Here is a 25,504-nt window from a genome sequence, read left to right as displayed (position 1 = left end):
GTAGCGATATTGAATATATTGACTATTGTTAGAAAAAAGGAAATCAACGAACCAATTTTTTAAACAAAATAAGCCATCGTAGAGTGAAATTCGATTAGATCTCTGAAGTTTTTGTAGTTTCATTTACAACAGTTTGTTGTTTTTCGTAATTTCAGTCTCTTTTTTCTCGAATTTCTAGCAGAATAACCGTCGTTTACAAATGTAATAATTTGACGAACACTTAAGATGCGATTATCTCATGATGAAATTAGGAAAAAGGTATTTATTTTTGATCGTGCAACATTCTCAACTTAAACTAACTCAAATGGATTTGTAAATTATATTATTGTTAATAAACTCTAACGTTATCGATTGTTTCTAGCTCTTCAAATTTCATTATCGTTGACTTAAGTCAGTTCAAATTCATCTTGCGACAGATAAATCCATAGTGTCGACTGTCGACGAACTCGTTTCTAACCATCGGACAAAACGAACGCTACTTTCTAATAGTAATAGAAAAAAATGTGTATTTCATAAAGATTGGGTTGCCTGCTAGAGAGCAAATGTTTTTCCTTCGGCGATAATTTCCCTGTACACAAGTAGATTTAATTTACATATTTAATTTAATTGTTACATCTTTTAAACAGTCTATAGAAAGATTATATATTATGTATAAATTTTGTCAAGTGGATTGCTTACCAAGACCCAAATCCACATGGTATGCAACAAATAGGACTATCGACAAAATCAGGAAAGCGGTGCAACTTAACATCTGTGCATCTTGTGCAGATTATGCTGTGCAAGGTATCCAAATCAGCTACGCGAGATTAAAACTTCAGCCGCAAGCTGGATTTGTGAAATTTTGCCAACTAGATAATTCCTTGATTACAATATTTAGCTCGAATGTTTGGACTGTAACTTTTGCACAGTTTTAACAAAACCGAAAATGCTGATTTGGATCGTGCATTATGGTGCATTTATCAAGTTTGATTTCTATAACGCATTAAATTATCTCCTATCAAGCGTTAGAACCATTTTTGTATTTCTCTATTTTTATCAACAGGCTCGCCGGTCTTCGTGTAAGATATTTGTAATAATGAAAATGACACTGACTACGAAAATAATATATCGAGTTCAATTTTCCTGCAATCCTTTGCTTTCTTGCCTACGATACATGGAATAAACCAAAATCACGAGTATTAAGTATAACACAAATTTAAGGATATTCATTGTTTGAAGAATCGTTATCGTAACATACCAAACTCACTTATACTAATATCGTGTTTAACATTCAAAACTCTAAACCAATTAATTACATAATAAGGAATTAATAATAAGAAATTACGCAGCGAGCCTGATAAGGAAAGGTGTTCAAATTGAAAGTCAGAGTCATTTTATGAACAAATAGTGGTTATAACGTTTCACATGATTGTATGATTCATACCAAAGACAAGTTGTGGAGAATTAAATATTTGTAAGAGTTTGATGTACTCTAGCTGATTGAAACGAAACCAAATCAATTTCTCCAAGTGTGAATAAAATGGACTAAAACGAGATGTATAATTGTTTTGTATCAAGGTCAGCGATAGTTATCGTTAGATTTTGGTTTTATTTTCAAATTGTCGATTTATCAAATTTTCAAAACTTGAAAAATTTTAAAGGCTTCTTCGAATTATCTCAAGAATAATATATTGCCTGAAACGAAGTCTCGCGATCAAAGCCATGAATTACGCTTGACTGAGTGCAATAGTTCAAATTTTGCAATATTGAAATTATTTATGTACAATGAAACTCTGAAAATGAATAAAAAACTATCAAGTTTTTCAATATTTCAAAAATAAAGTGTAAATATTTGTCAAATCGGCGAAGCTAAATCCAAATAATTGATTACATTCAACTGAGACGCAATTGCTTGTTTATAGTCAGAAAAATTCTTCAGCAATTCTTCATCTCGCTTGGGAAAAAAGTCTATTTCAAATATCACTTGATCGGGCGATCGTAGTTTATGCAAACCTCAATAGCTAGAGATATGACAAAAAACCAGCCAATTTTTTATGTGCCAACATAAATCACTATTTCATAATTTCAGCGTATAATTGAAAAAGCATCTTTGACGCATTTGATTGATCACGTGTCGTATGTAGCGTGGAAAATTTATGAAAACTGAAATCGTTGTAGCTGCAAAAGTGTGGCCAAGTCTGAATATGAATCAACAATTGTAAACCAAGAGTCGAGCGATCGAAAAGCAATACTTACTCTGCATATCCTCTGAAAAGTGGACGTATCGCGCAGCAATTGGTTTACTCTCGACTGGGTCTCGCCAACCTCCGTCATGTCTCCGACTGTTTTCATGTGCTGGTCCAAGTTCGCTTGCAGCTCCCTGAAATCCTGTTCGAATTGACGCAAGGCCAGGCAATGCCTCAGCCGGGAGCTGTGATGGGACCAAAACAGATCAAACGTTCTCTCCGTTTCCTCTAACTGTACCAGCAACCTGCCAAAAACGTAAAGCAATTAACGGAGCCGTTGGATATTGCGAAATAGAAATTACTTCACCTCATTAAAGACGAAAAGGGTTTGAATACAACGTTAGATAACGACAATGAAGAACAAAAAAGAACAAATTCCAACGATTCAAGCTAAACTGTCAATGATTTAAAAAAAGGTTTTGCGAAGGAAATGTTCTAGACGATTAAAGTCTGCAGTTCTTGATGATTTTAATGTCTTTGGGCTCGTTGAGTTCGCTACAAAATCTTCAAAGATCGTTTAAAAAATAGTTTCAGAATCAGTTATCTTCGGAGTGGATGGAAATAGATTTATCTAAGATCTGGTCAGAGAAGACGTGAAACTGAAAACATTAGAAGTGGTTTAAAAACATCGGAGCTTAAGCATTTCGAACATTTGAATTGTAAGCCCCTTAAAAGATTCTCAATCGTTGGTCAAAATGATTTAACTCTGGTTCTCTGAGCTCGTTTTGTTCAATGATCGATCTATTCCAGATCCTCACAAATGATCGAAAAAACGTTCAAGAAATATAACGATATAGCATACTTGCAAGACGGAAATTTAAGTATCGAACATTTGCCTTTCCATACTAATTGTAAAATTTCTTAGAAACGATCTCTGAAAATCTTTACAGTGAAAAAAATAATCCGAAAGACAATCGGATCAAAAACAACAATCATTACGGATGTTATGATTGTAAAACCCTCTCTTAAATTGAGAATGTTTTAGCTCGTGACGTTCGAATTTGGTCAAATTCATTTATATCAGATAGTCGAGACGTTGTTTTATTCGTGTTCACAATGATTGGCGGTATCAACATTGCCGGAGATTTTTTAAACTGTTTCCCTCTTTTTCTAACTTCTGATTCATTCTTCGAACGAAGTATAAACGTACCTCTCCACAGCGGCAACGTTTCCTAAACGGTCAGCAGTGCTTTTACCAGTCAATTGTCGAACGCTGTCTAATAGCGTTTCACCGTGTTTGGCTGCGCTAAGTATTTCTTCTTTGAGTTCGTTGTATTCTGTCTGCTGTTGATTCAGCAATGTTGTGGTCGCGATAGTGTTATTTGGAAACTCAACTTCGGCTAAACGTCGAGTGAAGGAATCCAGAGCGAGAGATACCTCCTGCGTTATGGAGGAGAATTTCTCCAGACTCTATAAAAGTAGTCACGTCGTATCGTTAATTTACAAACTTTTACAGAGTAAATACGTAAGCGACAAAATTATCTCAATTTTTATCTATCAATTTCAACGTTTTTCGTTTGTAGACGGGACATCATTTTTTCACTTTTACAAATGTTACAAGGCTCTACCTTATTTTCAAATTCTCACTTCTTAGAATTTACTCACAATTCTGTTTTGTATCCAGGTGTGATGACAATAGGGTAAATCACCTCCGAGTTGCTCGGTGAGCTGATCTTTTTCAACGAAATCGGTCAACTCGAGAACATTTGCCAAAACTATGACCCTGAATTTGAACTCTTCGCGAAACAATTTGTTCGAGACTTCAGATATGGCTTTTTGAAGAAAACCGGCTGGACGAAGAACGTACGCTACGTGTACCAAGCCAGGAAAGAATGCCTGAAAATATGTTTGAATGTGTGTAAAAAGCACATAACATATAGTTGCGGAAACCATCGTACTTTCAATCGATTTGTTTGAGCGCTTGTCTAATTATTTTTTTAGAAATCGAAATAACAGCAAAACGATGGAAATGCCAGTCGAATCCCTCGATTTTACTCTGCTATGGCTCGTTTTATTCCGAAGATTATTTGTTTATAAAATCTTCCTGAAATACTTTTTTATCATGTTTGTATCGTTGAATTCTTACTTTTGAAATACTGTAGCGAAATTGATTACGATGGAGAAATGGTAATATTAAATTGGGTGTTGAAAAAAAAAAAGATAATCTGTTCTCGAAATAATGTTGCAGAAAGTAGGCTTTTGAATAAAACGAGCTCTTATAAAGTGAAATCGAGCAAATCTACCAGACTTTCAACAATTTTGAGGAAATTTCAAACGATGTATCGATATCAAAACTTCCATTTGTAATTCGAGTATTTACTGTTTGCGTATTTTTGAAGAGAACTTCGCAGCTTGCGAATACAACAATCAATCAACCACTCGTTACGCAACTGTCTCGTAATAGAATTGATAAAAAGTGTTAAATTTTGGATCGCCAACCTCGTTAGGAATGTCTTCGAGTCTTGATTATAAACTTACGGATATCTTGAGCAGCACGTTTTTTACAGAGTTCCATTTATCATTCCTGCGATCAATTATCAGATGAAATCCTAGATCGGCCTCTTGTAATCTGCAACAAGGTGAAAGTTTTTCATCAATTTCTACAAAATACTCGCACCATTTTCCTTTTTTACAGATATTTTGCCAGAATTGATTTTTACTTTAAATTCTTATTATTACTTGAATATTGATATCGGGAAAATTCTTTGAAGCTTTTCTTTCAAGCTATTCATTTGTCCGTTTATTCGTGTCAATTAATAATAAATAATTACTCCGAATGCAAGAGTTTTACTCCAAGAGATCCTGATAACGTATTTTAAAACTGTGCTTTTTGAAAATTTCATGTAGAATAAGTTTGACATGGCAGGAAAAAGTGAAGAAAATTATTAGGACCATGATTTACTTACGTTGGAACTGAGGTCAGATATAGCATGAGCCGCTGATAATCCAAGTCACTCAAATTTGGAAAATTTCCGTTATCTGGGAATGTGATTATCGGACATCCTTCTCTTGTTTTTCCACCTACGTTTGAATATCGGTTTACAACATTAATGCAAGCCTTGCGTGAGAATTAATAGATATAAATCACTCTTTACATGGAAAATCACTGATTTCACTCTACGATGACTAAATGTTATTGAAAAAACTGAAGTTACTTAAATATATTATCGTTTTTGAACATGTCGATTCAAAATATTGCACTTCATCGAACACGATCAATATTGGAGCAAGGTTGTAACGTTAAATATTCAACGAAGCCGGTGGATTCGACAAAAAAATTGCTGCAAATAGTCAGCTCGATAAAATTAGCGATTCTGAAGTGAAATCCATCAAATCTACTGCATCCTGAACAATTTTGAGGGATTTTAAAATTAAGCACCGATATCTAAGAAATAGATTTTTGCAGCTGAAGAAAATAATACCTTGATAAGTACTCGATGCTCGACTATCTCTTATTGAATTTAATAAAGCATATCGATTCCGAACTAATAAATTTCCTTAATTTCGTTTAAATAAAAAAAATGACAGAAACGTACATCTGGACAATGAGAACGAAGACGTGGCAGATACGCCGTGCAAATAAATCAAAAACAAAAGCAAAATTCAAGGATGTTCGCTGTCGTGTTTTCTGTTTCTACCTGTAATGATAGCGTACTGCGGTTGAAGAAGATCTGCGACGTCTTGCACGGCTAAGTCTCCGTTCTCAATCTCGCCGGTCATACTCTCGACATCGTCTGCAACAAAAATCAGATTTGAACGACCGAGTAAAATTGATCATAAACGATAAGAAGCTAAATTATCCCTCTTCGTTCGTCAAAGTTGGCGGCACAATAAACGTACAGATTTTCAATCAACATTGTACGAAGCATGGCGAACAGCAGAAACTTTACTCCGAGTCTCATTTGGCTCGTTTAATGTATTAACTTAACGACAATTTGACACATATAATTTAACACATTACTTCTTTCATCTTCTTTTCGTCACCAGACCGTCACTAGACTTTTGATTCGATAAATACCAGAACGAGTCACCTGACACTGCACTAATATGACCTTATTGCTGATACAGACTGTTCACCGCAGTTCTCTGTCTTACCATCGAACCCTCAGCTGACGGCTCTAACTGTATATCAAAAGGCTCTCATCCCGTCTCTCAGACATCGTCTTTCTCTTCATTGGTGTCTATTTTTTTTTCTCTCTTCAGGCATGATGCTTTTCAATTAATAAAAAACTACAAATGGAAGTAATATAACAAATTAATTCTATCAATTTCTCTCATTATTCCTGCATAAAAGAGTTTTGCACATAATTTTGACCCGATGCAAAACGTTGAGTAAGAATTCAACTACTGTCAAAAATTGCTACGGTTGTTTGAATTCGAGTAACAGTATAAACATTGATTTTCAAGTAAAGATATTGAATGTATTCGTTCAAATTTTGTTTAATTATTCGAATTTAAATTGTTCTTTTATTCATTAGCCAGTTTAACATATCTGCGCTGTATTTCTATTACACAATTTTCAATTTTAGTACAATGAAATTCAAAGATGATTCGATTTGTCGAAAGTAATTTTAGAACAGCCGCTTCTTTGTCAAAGGTTTTTAGAAATTTTAATAAAATTCTCATATCGCTTGTAAGATTGAGAACGATCATGAGAATTTGAGTAACATAATTATTGTAAATCTGATTATTCCCTTGATAGAACATTAAAAAACAAATAATAGCGTAAATCTATAATTTTGAAAGTAAAAATTATAGTAACTTCATTTTAAAAAGATAGTGAAATTCGTTTGTCACCGCGTTTTGCCTTCGAATTTTTCCAGAACCTTCTTTAGGTTTTTAGTGTAAATTTTTAAATAAAAGTAAATCTAATCTGTGAATCCATTACTTCAAAAGAATTTTCAAAAAAAAATTAATATTTGCAGTGCAAAATTTTCAACTTTCGTAAATTCTGATCTTTTAAATGGATTATTTCGTACTATCCGATGTGAATCCGAAGATAGTTTTATACCCTGCAATGCTAATATTTCGACAACATTGAAACAAAAATAGTCACAATAACATTCTTAATGAATATTTTTGCATCCTAGGTTATAACCCAGACAGCAGAAAACTTAAAGGCGTCAAAAGACGTCTAAGGTTTGTCTTAAGCGGCATTTTCTAGTGCCTAAAAGATATCCCTATCATAAAATTTCTGCAGTGAATCCATAGAATCCATTAAAATCCGTTCAAAATTCCTATAGATTTGCCGGATTCCTATAGGACCCGATCGGAAATTGCAAGAAACCAAATGGATTCCATCAGACATTTTCACTAGGGATTTTTACATCCTAAGAGATATCATCGGTGGGTCATAGACGTCATAAAATTGCGGAAAAGAAGTCTTTTTGACAACTCGACGAAGTTTTGTGCTGTCTAATGTAACAGTATATTCATAATACAACCAAGGAACAGGGAAGAAAGGTTTGAGAACCTCTGTTGGCCAGTCAGGCGCGGGGATCGCATGCCTTGGTTATAAGAATTTTAAAAATACAAGAAATCCCATGACTTTTTATAACTTGACCCCGACCTTTCTCTTTCCAGTTACGTATCATAATCAAGCCAAATACGTATGTGTATATAAATATGCACGCACGCCTATGAGTTTCATCGGATCGAAATGTTAATCCGCGGGCGCAGAGATGAGGAGAAAAAGAATCATGAAAAAAGACCATATACGCTGCATATGTATATGTAATTAAGACGCCGTTAATCAAGAATTATTACACATCCCGGTATTTCGCGTCTCGATTCTACAGAGAAGTTCATCAGACTAAATAAAAAACAACGAAGAAATCGAAAAAAGAACAAAAAAAATAAATAAATTTAAAAAAAAACCCACGTCTACATATTCACGAGACCGTTTTTTAATCTATTTACGTGAATCAAAACTGTGTCAATGTGTGCGGGGTTTTACAGTTTTACATTTTATATTCATTGGAAACCAGCTAGTACGGAATAAATCGGCAAAAATGTTGAAAAAAAAAATTCGACTACAACTGTAACGTACGATGTACGGTTTTTCAATCGAAATTCGAACGTCGTTACGTTTTTTGGGGTCAATGGTAACGACCCGTAGACTAGAAGCAGGTTTCTGATAGAGTTGAAAACTAGGAATATTAGGTGACTGTTTATACTTGAATTGAATCAATTTTTCAATTCGTTAATGAATATGTTAACTTCGTTTCTTCACGTTTGAACGAACTTTACATTTTAACAAAAACAAATGAATCGGTAATTATTAGATCTATATAAGAATGTTTTTTTTGTTTTTGTTTTTTTACTGATTTGCAAGAAGCTTCTCTTAGTTTTTTCGGCGGGTTTCTTTCAATTTTTTTTTTTTTTTTTGAATTCGAGTTACAGCACGGTTTGAATTCAATTCAGGTGATAAAAAAATTTATTCTGATTCGTATATTTCATACACATAATATGATTTAATTACGCGTTGGAGGAAATTTTACTTCTATTACCTTAGTTTTGTTCGAACTCTGGAGCTACGTTAATCCTCGTACATCTTTAAGTAACAACTGCAGTTCGATTTTTTCAAATTTGGTCTAACCTATAACGAAGAATTTCAGACGTTTTTTTGTTTAATTTTTTTACCCCGATTCTCCGATTATGAATAACTGATTGCAAACGCTGCAGTGGATACATACGTACGGTTTACAGGCATCGAATGATTCCGTAACGGATTATGTGATCGGGAAAATGGCCCAACGAAAATACTCAAGTACTGCATACCGTGCTAATGAGTCAAAAGAAAGTGTTGAAAATTGTGCCATTCAAATTTGCATAATCATGCCTTCCATTTTGTTGCAATCGTTATTTACTCATTGTGTAATAGAAACAGGTTCAACTCTAATTGGCCGAAACAATTGTTTTTAATTACTATTTTGGACTCGAAAAAATGGATGCAAGAGTGAAGTGGCGATTTCATCCCAATTTCTGTAGCAGGGTGGCCAGAAATTTTTTGGAAAAACATTCCATGACATTTTCATGTTTTTCCAGGACCTGAAACCTAGTTTTCCCTTACATTTTCCTTGTTCTAGTAAGTTACTAGAACCTAAATCGTTCAGCTTGACTTACTAACTCTATATTCGGTTAAAATTGAATTCGAATGGAGGAAAAATATAACGTAAAAAAAGACAGTTTGAGCCAATTTATTCTCTCGATGAAAAAAAGTAAACTTATTAGCTGAAAAAATCATTTCTAATTCCCATGATAGAAAAGTGACATTTTCAGTTTTTTCCATGACCGAATTAAAAATCCCCTGACAATGCCAGGTTTTTTACGATTCCTTTTAAATTCTCTGACATTTCTAGGTTTTTCAGATTTGCCAGGTGTGTGGCCACCCTGTACAGGACCTGAAATAATTTCGACCTTTTTCGCAAAGGATAATACCAAAAAAGGTGTTTAAGAATTTTTTTCACAAAAAAAAAATCAGGTCGAAAGTGACAGTATCCGAAATTATACGTTGGATCAAGGATATTTCTGCCAGAAGACACTTAATATTTGTCAATTCAAAAACACACCGCGTGTTGTTACTTGAAGTCACAATTGCATCTTTCAAAAAGAATGTTCTATATTCTAATATAGCTGGTATTACCTGCATGAACATGTGAATAGAAGAATATATTCATGCATCTGTAGACTCAAACGTGATTCTTGAAATATTACCAAATACTCGACAAAATGTTCTCGCGAGGTAAAGAAAAACGGCTCAATTAAAATACCGTAAGGATCTCTTGAAGCAGGTGTTTCGAACCACTCGAGTAATGCCCGAGGTGAGTCTGTGTCTTACGAATTGATCGTTGTCAGTTCGAGAGCGCAAAAATCGTCGATAGTGTTTTTTTTTCCTGGCAAATCGGTATTATTTATGCATTACAACCGATTAATTCTGCTAAAAAATTTCAACCTTCGATTAATCGGTTAGTCGATGAAGTGATAAATCAACCTTTACAGTTAATCGTTTATCGTTTAATCGAACAACCGGTTTCTGAAATTAGTTGTTTTTCCAAATAATCGATAAATCGTAGAGTTCCAATTTTTATCACCATTTTTTACTTAGATGTTTGAAAACATTCAAGATGGCGGTAATGGCGGCTAGTCGAAACAAAAAATTGTCTTCTTTTGACGTCGGACGGCTTTCTGGCGAAATGTCTGATCAGAAAAAACAAACACACAAACAAAAGGCTCAAGTCTGAATTTAGAGCAAACAGATGAATCATAAAACTAGCACTTGGCTAATTTTTGATAAATTTCTTTCACATTTCTTTCCACTCAAACGAAAGTGCGAAAAAGTAATAACCTTCAGCTTTTTCTGATTCTACGATCACTATTTTTACAGTTTTAATTAAAAAATAAAAAATGTACTCGATCCAAGATCTAGTTTAGTATCTTATCTTGAAGCCCACCTTTATTTGTTTGTTTTTTTTTTCGTACCAGACATTTCTGGAGAAAGCTGTTCAAAGTAAAAAGAGGACCATTTTTATTATTTTTGAACGGAAAAATTATCCTGCATAGTTGAATGTATATACTGTAGTTTTTTAATGAAAAAAACAAAATACCGTGTAAATACAACAATTTTTTAACAAAATAATTTCCGCAAGATGCCCTTGAATAAAAAAAATAAAAAAATAAAAAAAAAAAAAAAAAAAACAACTGACGAGAGTACATAATGAAAATTTTTTTTTTGAACTGTTCATTCTAAATCAACGAAGGTAGGGCACGATGTGAGAAATCTCGTTTGCGTAATCACGTTATAATTATTATGTGTTCGGTGACGAGTTCCGTAATTAATTGATCCGGAATACATAAGATTATTTAAAATAAATTTCGAAGTAGTTAACGCCTGAAGGAATTTATCCGTCTGAGTCAAAAGTTGGGGCAGGATAAAAAACCGTTTAAGAATGTCTCCAGTAACGTTATTCGAGCCAATGATACTCGATCGCAATTAAGTAAAAACACTTTTCTATACTATGAGATGTAAATGAATCCGAGCAAATTCTAATAAGACAAGCTACAATGCCAACAATTTTCGAAAAGAATTGGTAATGGAACGTTCAAAATGATTGCATTCTGCTGTTTTCGATTCGATTTCAACGCTTTTTTGTGCTCATCCTGCTTCTGAAACTAAGCAGTTTTTTTTAACGTGAAAAAAAATTTCAATATCCTGCGATAAAAGTCTATGCGTAAGAAACTTTTGGCAGAAAATTTCTAGCGGATTGTTCCCAAAAGTTCATTGCTCATAGACTTTCATCGCAGGAGATTGAAATTTTTTTTTCAGGACACGTACTACCATAATACAAATTTTGTTGGAAAGAATTTTTGATCACATTTTTTTTTAGTCATTTGAAAAACAAAAAAACTCTATATCACCGAAATTTCACCGAAGTCCCTTCTTAAATATCTATACGGAATTGATTTTTTACACAGACAAAAAACTTTTTTGTTGAATCAAACAACATTTCTTTCGCAATGTTTGGCAAACTTAACAAATCCTTACTCTGTGCGAATATAATATATTATCGTTTCGAACGGTTTCGAATGGCGTTGATGTAACAAAAATAAAGCGGTTGAATTTGGCAAATATGGCGATCAAATATTGCGACAGAAATGTTTTGACGATTCAAATTTTTATATAGATACAAAACGAGGTTTCATTTGATAGCGAAAATTTATCTACTGATCAATTTTTTTTCTTGAATCGTTTGAGACGTTTCTTTTGAATCCAATGAACATTTATTTTCACGTTTTAATATTTGGTGATTTGAAGATATTTGTTTTCTGTATGTAAATAAACAGTGTCTTGTTATTAACTTGTAACAAATTCGTAGTTACAAAGACCCAAGATTTTGTTTTATACTTTACTATATTTCACAGTTGGAGTTACAAGTTGTTAAACGCATTGGATTCGGATCCAATGTAAAAATAACGAAACCATTCTAAGAGACAGGTTGAAAAATTTGTATCACGATGAAGTTTTCATTTTAAACAATTGTTATATAACGTTATACAATATGCACATGCTATTGAAAGGATTAATACATTTTTTTTCAACATTCGATTCCCGATCCTCTACATCGGATGGCTCCAAATGTCGAAGGGTCATTTAGACTAGACAACAAAAATCCAGATCAGTCACTCATTGACGACTAAAAGTTTACTTTTAATTTAAATAACTTATAATAAATAATATATTCAGACTGGAACTGATAATTCGTGTTTTATTCAGCACCAGTCTGCATTGTGATAATAGATAAATAGTAGTTGTACATACATGTGTAATATAATAGCGCTTAAAATTTGATCACAGTTAAAAAATAGAAGAAACTGGAATTATGTGCGAGATTATTTGGGTCTCAAAATTGACTCGAGAAATAAGCTTCTTTGAAACTTTTCCGTATTTGTATACGCGTAATTCAAAAAGTGAAAACAAGACTCGTAACGACAGGTAAGAATTCGGTAAATTTTAGTTAGACGGAGGAACTTTTAATTTACAAAAAGATAATACAATTTCCTGGACACGAGCGAACAGCGTACGACTGGAAGAATGTATCGGTAGAGTTCATATTGTCAATATTGATTTTGATCCGCCGTATTGAATTTACTACTTACAATTCTGAAAATGTGATATCGAATTCTGTTTTCCCAGGAAAAAATTCACACATTTTTTTCCCTTAAATGCAGCGAATTTTGGATTTCATGCATGAGCATGATGAAGATCGAGAGAAGCACAGAGCATTTTTAGCTAGCACTTTTTACCGTGGAAGTTAGACACTTTTCCATATATTCAAATAATGAATTTTTAGTTCAGCCAAAGAAATGAAATATATATGCTTCACATTTTGCAGTCTTAACATTACGCGAGTTAGTTCGGTATGTTTTATATTTCTCATCATAAATGACTATTTTGAATAAATAGTAGGCTGCGTGATTAATAGATTATAATTCAATTAATCGATCAATCGACCCTTTTGAATTATCGCTGTTTTGATTAAACGGTTAATCAGTCCTCAACATAGTAAGATACAGCGTTTGCAATTGTTTGGCTTTGAGCATTGCATAATACAATAAAATTATCGTTCCAGAGGGTATAATTTAGTCTAGTTGAAAGTGTGTAAAAATATATCGTCGCTAGAACAAAACTGTGACATCTTAAAAAGATTTACCGCATCGTCTGAGAAAAAGATTAGAATGTAGTAAAAATCGTAGATTTCAATGCCAAATATGTTTCAAGTGTGGATAATAATTTTGAGATTTTGTAGCAATTTGATTGCGAGATTGCAGAAACCCTATTCGGAGGGAACACTATATCGTTGATAAAAAATTTTTTTTTAAATATCTTTTGATATCACAGGATTGCTTTGAGCTAGAATTTTTTTTTTTTTTCTTTCGTTTGTTAGACGAATGTGTCAGGCAGATATTTTTTTTTTTTTTAATTTTTTGGAAAGTTCTCAAATCTTCAAATTCTCGCACTTTAGATATTTGTGAAGTGCAGGATTTGTTTTTTTCTTTACTTTACCTCAGGATTCCGTGATTGAATATTCATTTTCCTTCAACAACTGACTTTTGGTAAAAATTAAAAATATGTTATACATCCGAATGTTTTTTTGCATGTTACAATATTGTTCTACCAATATAATGAATGAAATCTTTCGATACAAGGTTGTATGTTGCAATTCTATCGCTGCGAAAATTTACTGCATAATGGGACACGCAACAAACTCACAATAATCTGCGTTCATCAATTGTATTGTAGAAAATCCAAGATTAATTATAATTTGAAAAAATGTTATCAAAGTCTAGGAACAAGCTGTTTGCGAGTGTATACTAAAACGTGAAAACATAATTCCTTTCCGTAAATTCCATATTTTTAGAAGTTTTTCCAGGTGCATCGAAGAAGACAAAACTTTATATTTAAAAATTTTCAAAAAAGTTACACTGTTCTGAACGTCTTTTTTTTTTTTAGAATTATTCAAAGTAATGACAATTTTTCATATTAAGATTCAGAAAAAAAGTATTCTCGACGTTCTAGAATTAAGAACCTTAAATGACCATTGAAAATTGGTTTTAAATATTAGAAAATATGTATGTAGCTCGACGACACGCCGTTTGTACTAGGGATAAAAAAAAAACTACGGGGCAAACGCAATTTTTTGCTGTATCAAATTAGTTATGTCAAGTGTTGAATAGAAAAAAAGTTCACTTATTGATCCAACAATTTGATGAGAATTCTGTGTTTCCAATGATTTTCTGTAAAGTAAACACCCTGAATTCCACAAATCAATTTTCCAAGACCATCACTCGGGGCAACGATTATTGACTACAGTAAATTGCGCGGTTGAACTCTTGACCAAAAATCCGTCCGAAGTGAGCTGATAGCTGACTCCTTCTTGCAGTTTATTGACAGGAGTTAAAAGATACGCGCCATTTTGTTCAACTGTCGAATTAGCAATGACCAACGGAACTAAATCTTTTTTTCCTGCAGACTTATCCTTATTGTCTCTTTCCTCCGCGCCACCTTTGGCGGAATTTTGATTCTGACCGACTTGTCCCTTGACTACGAATTCAACCTTGGCAAATTTCACTTGCGGAAACTGAACCTTCATGAATCTCCTGAACGTTGAATATCCCATAATTTTTATACTGGGCGACAACTTTCTGCAGTACTTGCTATACAAGTCGTGGACCGTCTTGCGCGTCATGTCGGAGGCAAGATGAAGCGATCCTTGCTTCGTACTAGTCTTCTGTTTCGCCTCCTGTTTGCTTATGAAGCTCTTCAGGAACTCCGTCGCTATTTTGTATATATCGAGCGAAAAGGTGTTGTGGGGGACTTTTCCGTGGTTCCCGTGAACTCGTGGCGTTACTCCGTGTGTGACAAGGTGCTTCCTGATCCTCTTTATCTGGTAATGGGTGCAGTTTTCCAGGTACAAAAAGGCGTCTAGACATACTCGACGACCCTGATAAACGTACTGCGCCCTGAGTCTTCGTCTTTCCGTGTGTCTCGCCGTCAGTGACGGGTTCGTCAGGCAGGCCATCGTCACTCCCATCAAGTACATGTCGTGCTCAGCTTTGGTCAGTTCCGCGATGTTCAATCTGTGACGGTAAACCGACTCTGGATTCAATCCCCTGAAGCACTGATCGTCTTGGCACTCGCAGCCGCGTTTAAACCGTTCCAATACTTGAACCGCGTTGTCCTCGAGGCGCGTCGGCTCGAAGCTTGCCTCCCCTTCTGATTTAACTCGCTTTTGTTTTCTCTTAGTCCCGCACTTCTTCTTTGGGATTGTTTTTCTATGCTGTTCTGTTTCCTCGCATGTCAACTGTAAGTTTTCACGGCATATAAATATTATGTAGAATATAACAATGAGCAAGGAAAATTTCCGCATTAAATTACTTATTCATTTTAAGGCGGTATAAACGATCAGACGGATAAAAGATATGTGAATTTTAGAAATTGATATCTCAACGGCCAATTCTTCGATTCGCTTAGGGTTAGAGTAATAATATCTAGAATATTATTGAACGCGATTGTTCATGAGTTCAATATTAAACTATTTAAAAAGTTTAGTTCGTTCTTGGTTTCAATAAAAAAACTCGAAGGTTTTTCAAAGTTTAGAATGAGCGTGACGAGTCGTATTGCAAATACCTCACGCTCTTGTTCTGAACCGTTGACAACAAGTGATTCGTCGGCATTTGAATTCGTTATCTCGTCTGCATCTTCGTTCTCAGATGCGAAAGGTGGCTCCTCGGACGTTTTACCAAGATGCTTTTGAGATTTGCTATTACTTTTTTTCAAAGCGTTGGAAGATTTCTTAACAATTCGATGTTGTTTCTTTTGGACTGTACTAGAAGACTGAAACAAAGACATTACAATAAATTTTTGTCTCAATATCAAATTTGTATGTTATAATTTAAATTGAGCAATTGAGCATTAAGTGCGTACATATTAATTAAATTGACAAAATAATAGTAGTTCAAAATAATTGTCTAGATAATTTCAAAGAAAAAAAACATTCGCAGCGGCGACGAACTTCCATTTTTGACTTTTTCCAGAGGAACTCCTCGATAACGATACTCACTGCATTATCTTCCGTCTTTGAAGTTTCCTCGATACTTGTACCAGCGTCTTTGATGCGTTCGACGGACAACAACGTGTAGAGGACCTCGCTAGCTTCCGCCTCACGATCGGTAGGAAAAATACCTGCCATCTGTATCTAGGATATTATTACTTTACAATTTGAGTACAAAATAAGATAATTTTTTTCTTCGAATATCTTTTTTTTTACCATACTCTTTAACGAGGAGAAAATCATGAAACAGATATAAAATAATAATCCAAATAGTAGCTATAGAATAAAAAAATTTATGGCAGTTATTCTTGAGAAATTGAAATAAACGTTAGCAATTTTCAAAACAAGCGCGTCTTATGTGTAGAACGTTTTCGACAGTTGAAGATCGCGTATAGCCACGTGATTGGTCAATATTGAAAGTCAAACAATCGAATGGTTTCACTGACTTCTTAACACCGGTAAATAAAACGCACTTAACGTGTAGACACGTATTCGAGTTAATGGTCGAGAATCGCTGGCACGCATCGCGAAACGCACAATTCTCGTCTCTATGGTCACAGATTGATCGGTCTTTGACTTACCTCTATTTTACCTTCGGAAGCGGATTTTTAGTCAGCAAAATGGACGTGATCAATAACAAGGAATCGTTCCTCACTTATCAGCCTCGAACGCACTTGAACAAGCCCAAAAACGCGATTATTTTCCTTAAATTCTCGATCCACAACTCGTTCGGAAATGGCGAACGCGATGCTCGCTGAGCTTGGCCGGCTCAAACGAAGTGGGGGGAATGGATCAGGGCTGTATGAAAATCGGGCGCAGAAAGGGCGACACTGAGATATGCATTTCCGTTATTTTTCAGCTTTTGCTTACTCTTATTCAAGGGTTATGAATATTCATAACCTAGTTTATTCAAGTTCATCAAACGTGACGTGCAAAACATATCTTATACGTAAATAATATATTCCGTCATACATGAAATTTTTTTTGTTAAACGTACATCACACGTTTTAAGATGGCGACTATCCGCGAAAATTCAAATTTTTCTTTTTGAAGTTTAACATTTTTTTTTACTTCAATATTGTAAGCAATTACTCGATACAGCAATAATGGAACCAGGAAATTAACAAAGGGAATAATATAATTAACATATTTTAATATTCTATAGTTTACTCACACTTTTACACGCATTGGCCGAAGAATATAACTTATATCTGAAACACCGCAGTGTTGAAATTTACGATAATTTATTACTTAATTATTCAAATAATAATGAATGAGTCGAGTCAATTCGTTTTAGAATAGATTCTAGCTTGTATGCATTTGAATGCGTTGGTTCCAAGGGGGAGGGGGGGTTTAAAAAATCTATACATGACCTTATCTCGGGGGGGGGGGTCATTCTTATGTAATATTTCACAAGTCGGAATGTGCTTAATAGATATTTACCATTGGGACAAAATGTCCGTACAGCAATGTCTCAGGCAAAAAAAAATCGCACAGAAAATTAAAGGGTAGTTTCAAAAACCACAAAAAATTTCTATTTAGATGTTCCACAAACTATGAGATCTATTTTATCATTTTTAATATACAATTTCAGTTATATATTGTTATTGTAAAATTTTTTATTTCATTATAAGTTTCTAAAATCGTAAATGTGTTCATATTTACACATTTTGAAGCTTATAAATGAAAATTATAGGTAAAATCTTACGTAAGAAGTGGGAGGGGGAGTCCAAGAAATCTTATGGGTTGTTACATAGGGGCGGGGGGGGGGGGGGGGGGGGGGGTAAGAATGGCTGAAATCGTCTTTACGTAATTAATGAATGGTCCCTTATCGGATTTTAGTAAAAAAAAAGTGGGACAGATGTGTAAGATGTAAACAACTTTTGTATTATCTGCTGGCTGTGGATCTATAGAGTTACACACTGTGTGCAGATGGCTTAGTTTTCAGCCAACGGAAAGTCAGGGAAACTATAATGAAGTTACAATCACAGAGCACTTATTCTGTAAGTCGAATCGCTATAAGACAGCAGTCTCTAATATCGTTCAACCATAAAGTAAACAAATTACATGATATTTAATTTATAGTCATTTCAATATTGTATTATGTAGTCACTACAAAAAGTTCGGAAAATTAACGAAGAGAATAATTTTTAAATATGGGAGTTAGTTGGACGGTTAGAAAGCGAGTAAGAACTTTGAATTTTAAGTATATTTCGAATGTTTTCATAAAATTTATCGAACTTTTCTCAATGGACACACAAGAACAATTAGAAATTCTATCTTTTCCCAAAGTTTGAAATCAATTCAGTGTTCAGGTAAAAATCCCGACCGAGCCAGAATGTTTGGAATACGATTTGGTTACTCCGTCGGTAACAATATATGCAGTATCTAAAAGTTATCAAACAAAAATCATTGCAGATTTCTTAATATTCCATACATAGTAAAAAAATATGAAGGGACAATAGAAGAACTTTGCAATTGTTGCAAGCGACGCCAAATTTTCCTTGGCTTGTTTAACACTCGAGCTTACACGCAGTCTACGGAAATTCGTTCGTTTTGAATTCTGCGATAGCTAGGGTACAAAACCATTTATAGTAAGTCCGGAAATAGGACAAATAAACTTTTATCGCCTGTGTTTGAAGCTCGTTTAATTTAAATTATCGATTCGTATTTTCAACTTTTGTTATTTTCATTTAGTGAGAATCGTGACCAGGAAGATGATTAATAATTGTAGAGGTTCGTCGAGTATTGGTTAAAAATATATTTTCAAAATAAAAAACAGCGTTTCGGTCGGGACCCGCCGATCATCTTCAGGAAAATTTTGACAATTTTGGGCTTAGATGTTGTTATCACGCCGTCATTGAAGGAAGTCACTTTTTTCAAAATTGTCCTGAAGATGGTCGGCGGGGCCGATCGAAACGTCGTTTTTTATTTTGCAAATATATTTTTCACCAACACTCGACGAACCTCTTCAATTATTTTTCGTTATTTTCGCATGTTGACCATCTTTCAATCAATCACAGAATTAATCCCTTATTAACCAGAGAGCTTTAACTTTACTGAAAGTACGAAAGTAACGAAGGCCAAAAATAAAAAACTGTGGTACACAGTTCGTTTGTAGCTTTTGGGCTAGCTAGCAGACAATTATCTGAGCGCATTTTCTTGTCCTACCACAATTGTGATTGGCAAAACCAGTACCTGAAAATAAAAGAAGAAGAGAAGAGACGCCACTTGGGGCATGTTAAACGTATTCGAACGTAATTAGTGCAGTTTTAAACTATAGCTGCGTTTCCCATGAATAGAACCAATAGAAAAACTAATGTGATAAAGAAATTGCATTCAGTGTGCACCGAATTCGGCCACTTAAATGTGACATTACGGCGTTTTTGGCAACGTTGCGTGATTTTCTTGTGTTGTAGTCTGTTTGAACCTTCGATGTTTACCTCGCTATAACCTGTATTTTTGCGAATCAAAATGTCAGATCAGTTACGATTGTAAGGGGATAATCGCAAGAAAAAAAATAAAGTGTTTTAGCCATACTAATAATTTGCATACCGCACATAATGTGTATACTTGTGACGTTGCCAAATGTACGACCTAACCAAAATTAAGAACGGATTTTTTTTTTTGAGATCACGCTTTTAATTATTAAATGACGGACAAAATATACGAAAATTTAATATTTTACTCCTAAATACTTATTTTACCTTACTTAATATTTTTTTCCAGTCCTAAACATTTTATTCTAAAACCACCAACTTGATACTATCAGTTTTTAATCCATTCCATATCTATATGTACAATGTAAAATAGCTCAACCTTGAAATTAATAAACTCAGTAGCTAAGCGGTAAATCATTTTCAAACTTTACAGTAATATTTAGAATTACTAAAAAAATTGTATAATTAAAACTCATGTGAATTACACATTTTCGAAATTACTCCCCAACTATCTTAATTAAACCTGGAGAATAGTAAACCTGAATTGTGGTAGACTTTCGTTTATTGGCGTGTGTTTTCAAATATTGGCAAACATTGTTAGGCTATTGGATTATTCCACTGTATTCTAATAACGAAAAATGGACGTACAAAGAATGAAAGTTATACCAATATCGTAAGACTACAGTGTAGACTAGGGTATACCGGAATATTTCGATAACCTTCTTTCAAAATATTTCGCCATCACGATCGGCTTTCAATACCGACATCCAGATATCCATATCATCTCTCTCTCTCTCTCAATTACCGCGACCTTAATATCGAAATGCATTTCTAATTTCTACGCTCTTCGATTTTCAGTTATTCGGTATTTCCTCTTTACTTCAATACTTGATCGATATTTCTGCATTCTATCGGTAATTTGGTATTTTACTGGGTATTTCGCTATTCTATCGGTACTACAGTGTTTCGATACTTACCGGCAGAGCAATATTTCGGTAATTACTGAAGTAAGCGGTATTTCGGTAAAAACCGAATATACCGAATACAAAATCGGTATGAAATTTTCAATTCCGTAGCGCCTTAGTGTAGACTACTCCAGAAGCGTATAGCCGCACTGAATCAACGATGTCACGTGTCATCAACGTTGATCACGGAGATGCTTTCGAAAAGAAGATTTCAGTAGCCGGCACAACGCCGGTCGAAAAATCTCAATAACCAATAAAAATGACGGATTGATATAAAGCCAAGGCGTCATCTGGTGGAAAAAAATCAAACTCATGCAATCAGGCTGACAGCTGACCATTGATCGTGTTTTTTGGCGTTTGGATAGTAAAGCAGACATATTATTATTAATCATGTTTCATTAATTCATGTAATATGAGTAATTTAATAACCCAAGCATTTCCATTTGCCTCCATTAGAATGGAAAACTTAGGTTATGTGCAGGTGATAAAATGGCGTTGACAACCAGACTCTGACCTCATGAGGACATTTTCCAATATACTTATACATTGGACTGTATCAAAAAAATGGACAATTTTTTTTTTTAATATTATACTGAAAATATTGTTCAAGATGACGAAAAAAAAATACCATAAAAATTTCAGATTTTAATATTGATATTTAGAGGTGCCTCATCGCGATTTTCTACTTTCCATAAGAATAACATGGCAAAAATGGTTCTTGCTCCTTGCGATTTTTATAACTAGATAACGACGCGTCGTACAGAAAATTCATAAAGATGTTTTTGTAGGAAATTGAACGTTCTACAAAAAAGGTCTCTTGTCATTTTACGATAAATCTACTCCTTCAAAAGTTATTTGGCGTCAAACATCAACAAAGGACCTCAAATAACTTTTGAAGGAGTAGATTTATCGTAAAATGACAAGAGACCTTTTTTGTAGAACGTTCAATTTCCTACAAAAATATGTTTATGAATTTTCTGTACGACGCGTCGTTATCTAGTTATAAAAATGGCAAGGAGCAAGAACCATTTTTGCCATGTTATTCTTATGGAAAGTAGAAAATCGCGATGAGGCACCTCTAAATATCAATATTAAAATCTGAAATTTTTATGGTATTTTTTTTCGTCATCTTGAGCAATATTTTCAGTATAACATTAAAAAAAAATAGTCAATTTTCTTGATACAGTCTATTATACATACATAAGTAATTTCTAACCTGTACACCTGGTACTACAATGCTGATGGCAGGGGCAGTTGCAGCTGTGAGACGATTTCCCATGTAGAATCATTGCGACCCTATAATTCTCAGCTCCGCACTTATCGCACTGCATACATGCGTACGATGCGTCTACATATGTTCGTTTGTTAGAATTTATTAGAATTTATTAGAATCCACATGAGCACTGTGCTAACATCTTTCCTACTTCAGGTATGTCGTTTGTTTTTTTAATGCTTATATTGTGGCACTGTTTTGTAGTTGCATAAGAAAATCTGTTAGACGTAGTTAAATCTTTTTCTTCTCGTTCCTTTCTTGTATGCATTCCCAACAGGTAAGTGCCAATGTACTCTTGTGATTTATACGACTCGGTTTGATTAATCGAGTTTATTAGTTCGTATACATATATGAGTAAATTTATGAATCAGTAATATTCTTTAATCGTTTTATTTATTAATTTAATCGAGATATATTTATTCATAAATTTGTTTATTTATTTGAGACAGTATTTCAGTCGATGGTGTATTTAATCTTGAAGTTTGCAGAATGATGCGGTAATAGGAAGTACACGAAAACTTCACAAAACATAGGTTAGGTAAACCTTCACCTCGAATCACACTGTAATAATAAAATATGGGAGGTTGATTACCTTGATGCTAAAATTTTGGAATACTAATTTTGTTTTCCAGAGCAAATTCACAAATAATTAAGGCTACGAAAATGTTTTGTACGCTTTCTTCACCCATTCACAATATTACCTTTGGTAGAAAAGGAGATCAAGTTTTGTCTTTCTTCTTCTAATAATGGACATTTCCGTGTAAGGTGTTCAATAATCTGAACATTATTACCACGATTGCACATATTATCCACAATTAGTTTCATTTTATGAAGATAGGATTTGGTCGAAATGTGATTAGATGCCATTCTATTTACTAAACCTATTCTTATTCTACTTATAATTGATTCCTTCGAAAACCACGAATCTAAACGAAAGGAAAAAGCTAAATTCACATAGTCTTTAGCGACCAACTCTCCTATTTTCAGAATAAATTTATTCCTTTGAATTATGATTTTTTGTTTATATAAAGATTACCTTAAAGTTTCTCCTTAGAATAATAACACATGCTTCCATTGCTAATTTAATTAACTTAAATAAATTCTAATACGTGCTGGAGTCTAAACAAATTTTACAATAAGACCTAATCCGGCACACTCAAATACCTTGTGTTTGACATAAAAAATAACCACCAGATGCGTAATTTGGATCAATGCTGTATTCTGATAATGCAGTGATTACACTGAAGGGAATTTTAACAAATTAACAGTTCCTTCCGATGATTTTTGAATTCAATACAAAATAGAACTGTTTAGAGTTTGGATATAGCTTCTACTGCAAAAATTGAAGCATTATCATTGCTCTCAATCTACGTGAGATGTTAAATTTAGAAACAAATAACGCTGCGCCTGTTCTTTTTGCATTATCTAATCTAGATCTATCCGTAAAAGCTATTACAAAATTTTTGTAATGTTTCTGTTGAATGTTCGAAAAACTCTTTAGGGTTTAGTTCCTTTCTGCATGTTTTCCATATAGTTGATTGTGAATATTATTACTCTTGCAACAAAATATGTGTATCGAGGGAACAAGTTTTTCCCATGTTATTTCCATAAGAAAGTTCGATCACAAAGCGGACTATCCTAGAGTTGAGGTACAAATCTGAAAAAATTAGGCAATTGTTTGCGAATTATTTGAAGTTGATTTGCGGGATGGCGCGGCAAAAATTTGTCAACTCTCTAAATAAGGACCAAGCTAATGTAGTTATTGTTCGATGAATCAGTAAGAAAATTTTTTTACGATGGAATGGTCACTTGTCAAACTCAAATAATTGATTTTGCCTAAAAAATTTACTAAATCTAATTTTTGTATATAAAAAAACAAAATAAGAATAAAACGTATATCGCTTTTTCCGGTCATTCAACGATAAGAAGATGTATACTCTGCATACTGGTGAAATTTGAAGTCGGTTGGTCCTCTGATTTTTCAAACATCGTTTACTCCAGTTTCGAAAAAGTTGTTTCGAGAAAAACGCGTTAATCCAAAACGCGTTTAAAGTTTCGAGTAGAGTTTACAGGGATTTGGAGTACTTGCGGTGTTAAATCTACCAATCAAATTGTAAATCAATTTTGCAAACTTCGGCTTGGAATTTGGCACACATATTCTCAACATCTTCAAGAATGAAATGCGGCCAAAAACGGCAATATACCTGATTAATTATATATTGACTTAGAAGAATTATTTCTATTCTTGAAAGCTTTGACTGGCCTTCACATTTCTGACAGTTTTGTTCTGGGCCTAAACGGTACACATAATTTTTCAAAACTCTCTGGATTTTTCGTTTTTGAAAGTTTATTTTATTCTTCACTGATATATATAAACCTTTTATATAAGGGTAGGGTGTTTGGTCAGGTGAATTATCGCGTTATAATTTAAGGGCCATTCTATGCTACCGGAGATATCTAGATTTGCTACTGTTTTGAATGGAAACTATTTCTCAATGAAGATGATAACTCTTCTTCCCATCAATAAATTTCCGTAATTTATTTTTCAATTTTATTTTGACCAAGTTTCTACAGAGCAGGTAATGTCATATTGCATTAGGAAATTGTGAAAATCACACCATTTGCTAAATATACTTCTTCGAGTCTTCGAGTTTTTGAGTTCTACCATAGCTTTTTTCAGAATTTCGAATCCAAAACCGGAATAACTTTATCCATTACTATAATTAACGAAACAATCAAAACATCGAATCCCTTCCTTTGAACCATTTGCTTTATAATAAGAAATCTCACTTTGATCCTCGGCATTCTGAATTGTCTAGATCTATTACCATAATACTTACTATCAACATTGCTCTCTTCTTGAAAAGCAAAACGACTTCTACCCTGAGATATTTGGTTAATGCGAGAGTTCAAAGGTCGTAAAGTAAATACAGAGCTGTTATCGAATCAAAGACTTGTTCCGAGTATTTCTTTCCTCTCAAACTTTCTTTATCAATGACAAAATAATTGTTCGAATCATGAATACATTTGCTATCTCGAGCCTTATCTTCCGCTAAACATTCTCCGTAGTAATTTCCTCCCGCACATTTCTCTTCTGCCCCTACCTACATTATGATGTAATATGAACGAATCTGATGCATTTGTTGCAATGTTTAATTGATGCGTAATAAACAAAAATGTTTCCAACTAAATCTTAGATAACCACTTTTTCGGAATAAATTCTTCTAATTCCTCTGTTGATATATTTGTATCTATACCTTTGACCATCCCAATCTTATACAAACATTCTTCGGAAATAAATGCTCCCCACTGTTGCTGGCCTCTATACCAGATTCAACCAATCAGTTAGCGCCTTTGTAATTGTTAAACACAATTTTCATTGCATTATAACCTGATGATTTGATATACTTTATACCTGAATGGTATCCTTTAAATTTTCTATCAAAAGCCATACTGTGAATATTTTCCAAATTATCCCCTTTTTGACATA

General features: G+C 33.8%; 2 protein-coding genes across 5 annotated transcripts in view; both read right to left on the bottom strand.

Moving 5' to 3' along the window:
• LOC124411282 (guanine nucleotide exchange factor DBS-like) overlaps window positions 1-25,504 on the bottom strand; it is a 39,042-nt gene that overhangs the window by 9,988 nt on the left and 3,550 nt on the right. For 2 of the 3 annotated variants that reach the window (XM_046890337.1, XM_046890339.1), the window contains exons 2-7: window positions 5,864-5,959; window positions 5,132-5,246; window positions 4,704-4,794; window positions 3,831-4,061; window positions 3,376-3,635; window positions 2,236-2,470 (exon numbers count right to left, since the gene is read on the bottom strand). In XM_046890337.1, coding sequence (XP_046746293.1) covers window positions 2,236-2,470; window positions 3,376-3,635; window positions 3,831-4,061; window positions 4,704-4,794; window positions 5,132-5,246; window positions 5,864-5,959 — 1,028 coding nt within the window. Of the gene's footprint in view, window positions 1-2,235; window positions 2,471-3,375; window positions 3,636-3,830; window positions 4,062-4,703; window positions 4,795-5,131; window positions 5,247-5,863; window positions 5,960-21,957; window positions 22,056-25,504 lie in introns of those variants that run through there. The other variant, XM_046890338.1, reaches the window with a different exon arrangement.
• LOC124411290 lies at window positions 13,511-17,203 on the bottom strand. Of its 2 annotated transcripts, none has more exons than XM_046890349.1 (4): window positions 16,918-17,203; window positions 16,346-16,480; window positions 15,913-16,119; window positions 13,511-15,586 (listed from the first exon to the last, which is right to left on the bottom strand). In XM_046890349.1, exons 2-4 carry the CDS (start codon window positions 16,472-16,474, stop codon window positions 14,567-14,569), a joined length of 1,356 nt encoding a protein of 451 aa, XP_046746305.1. In that variant the 5' UTR covers window positions 16,475-16,480; window positions 16,918-17,203; the 3' UTR covers window positions 13,511-14,566. The 2 variants fall into 2 exon arrangements, with proteins under 2 accessions (XP_046746305.1, XP_046746306.1); XM_046890350.1 differs by having other exon boundaries at window positions 16,346-16,474.

Source organism: Diprion similis, chromosome 10 (genome assembly GCF_021155765.1).
Source record: "Diprion similis isolate iyDipSimi1 chromosome 10, iyDipSimi1.1, whole genome shotgun sequence".
NCBI lineage: Eukaryota > Metazoa > Arthropoda > Insecta > Hymenoptera > Diprionidae > Diprion > Diprion similis.
The sequence above is the reverse complement of the archived record's forward strand: the minus strand, read 5'-3'. Positions and strand labels throughout refer to the sequence as shown.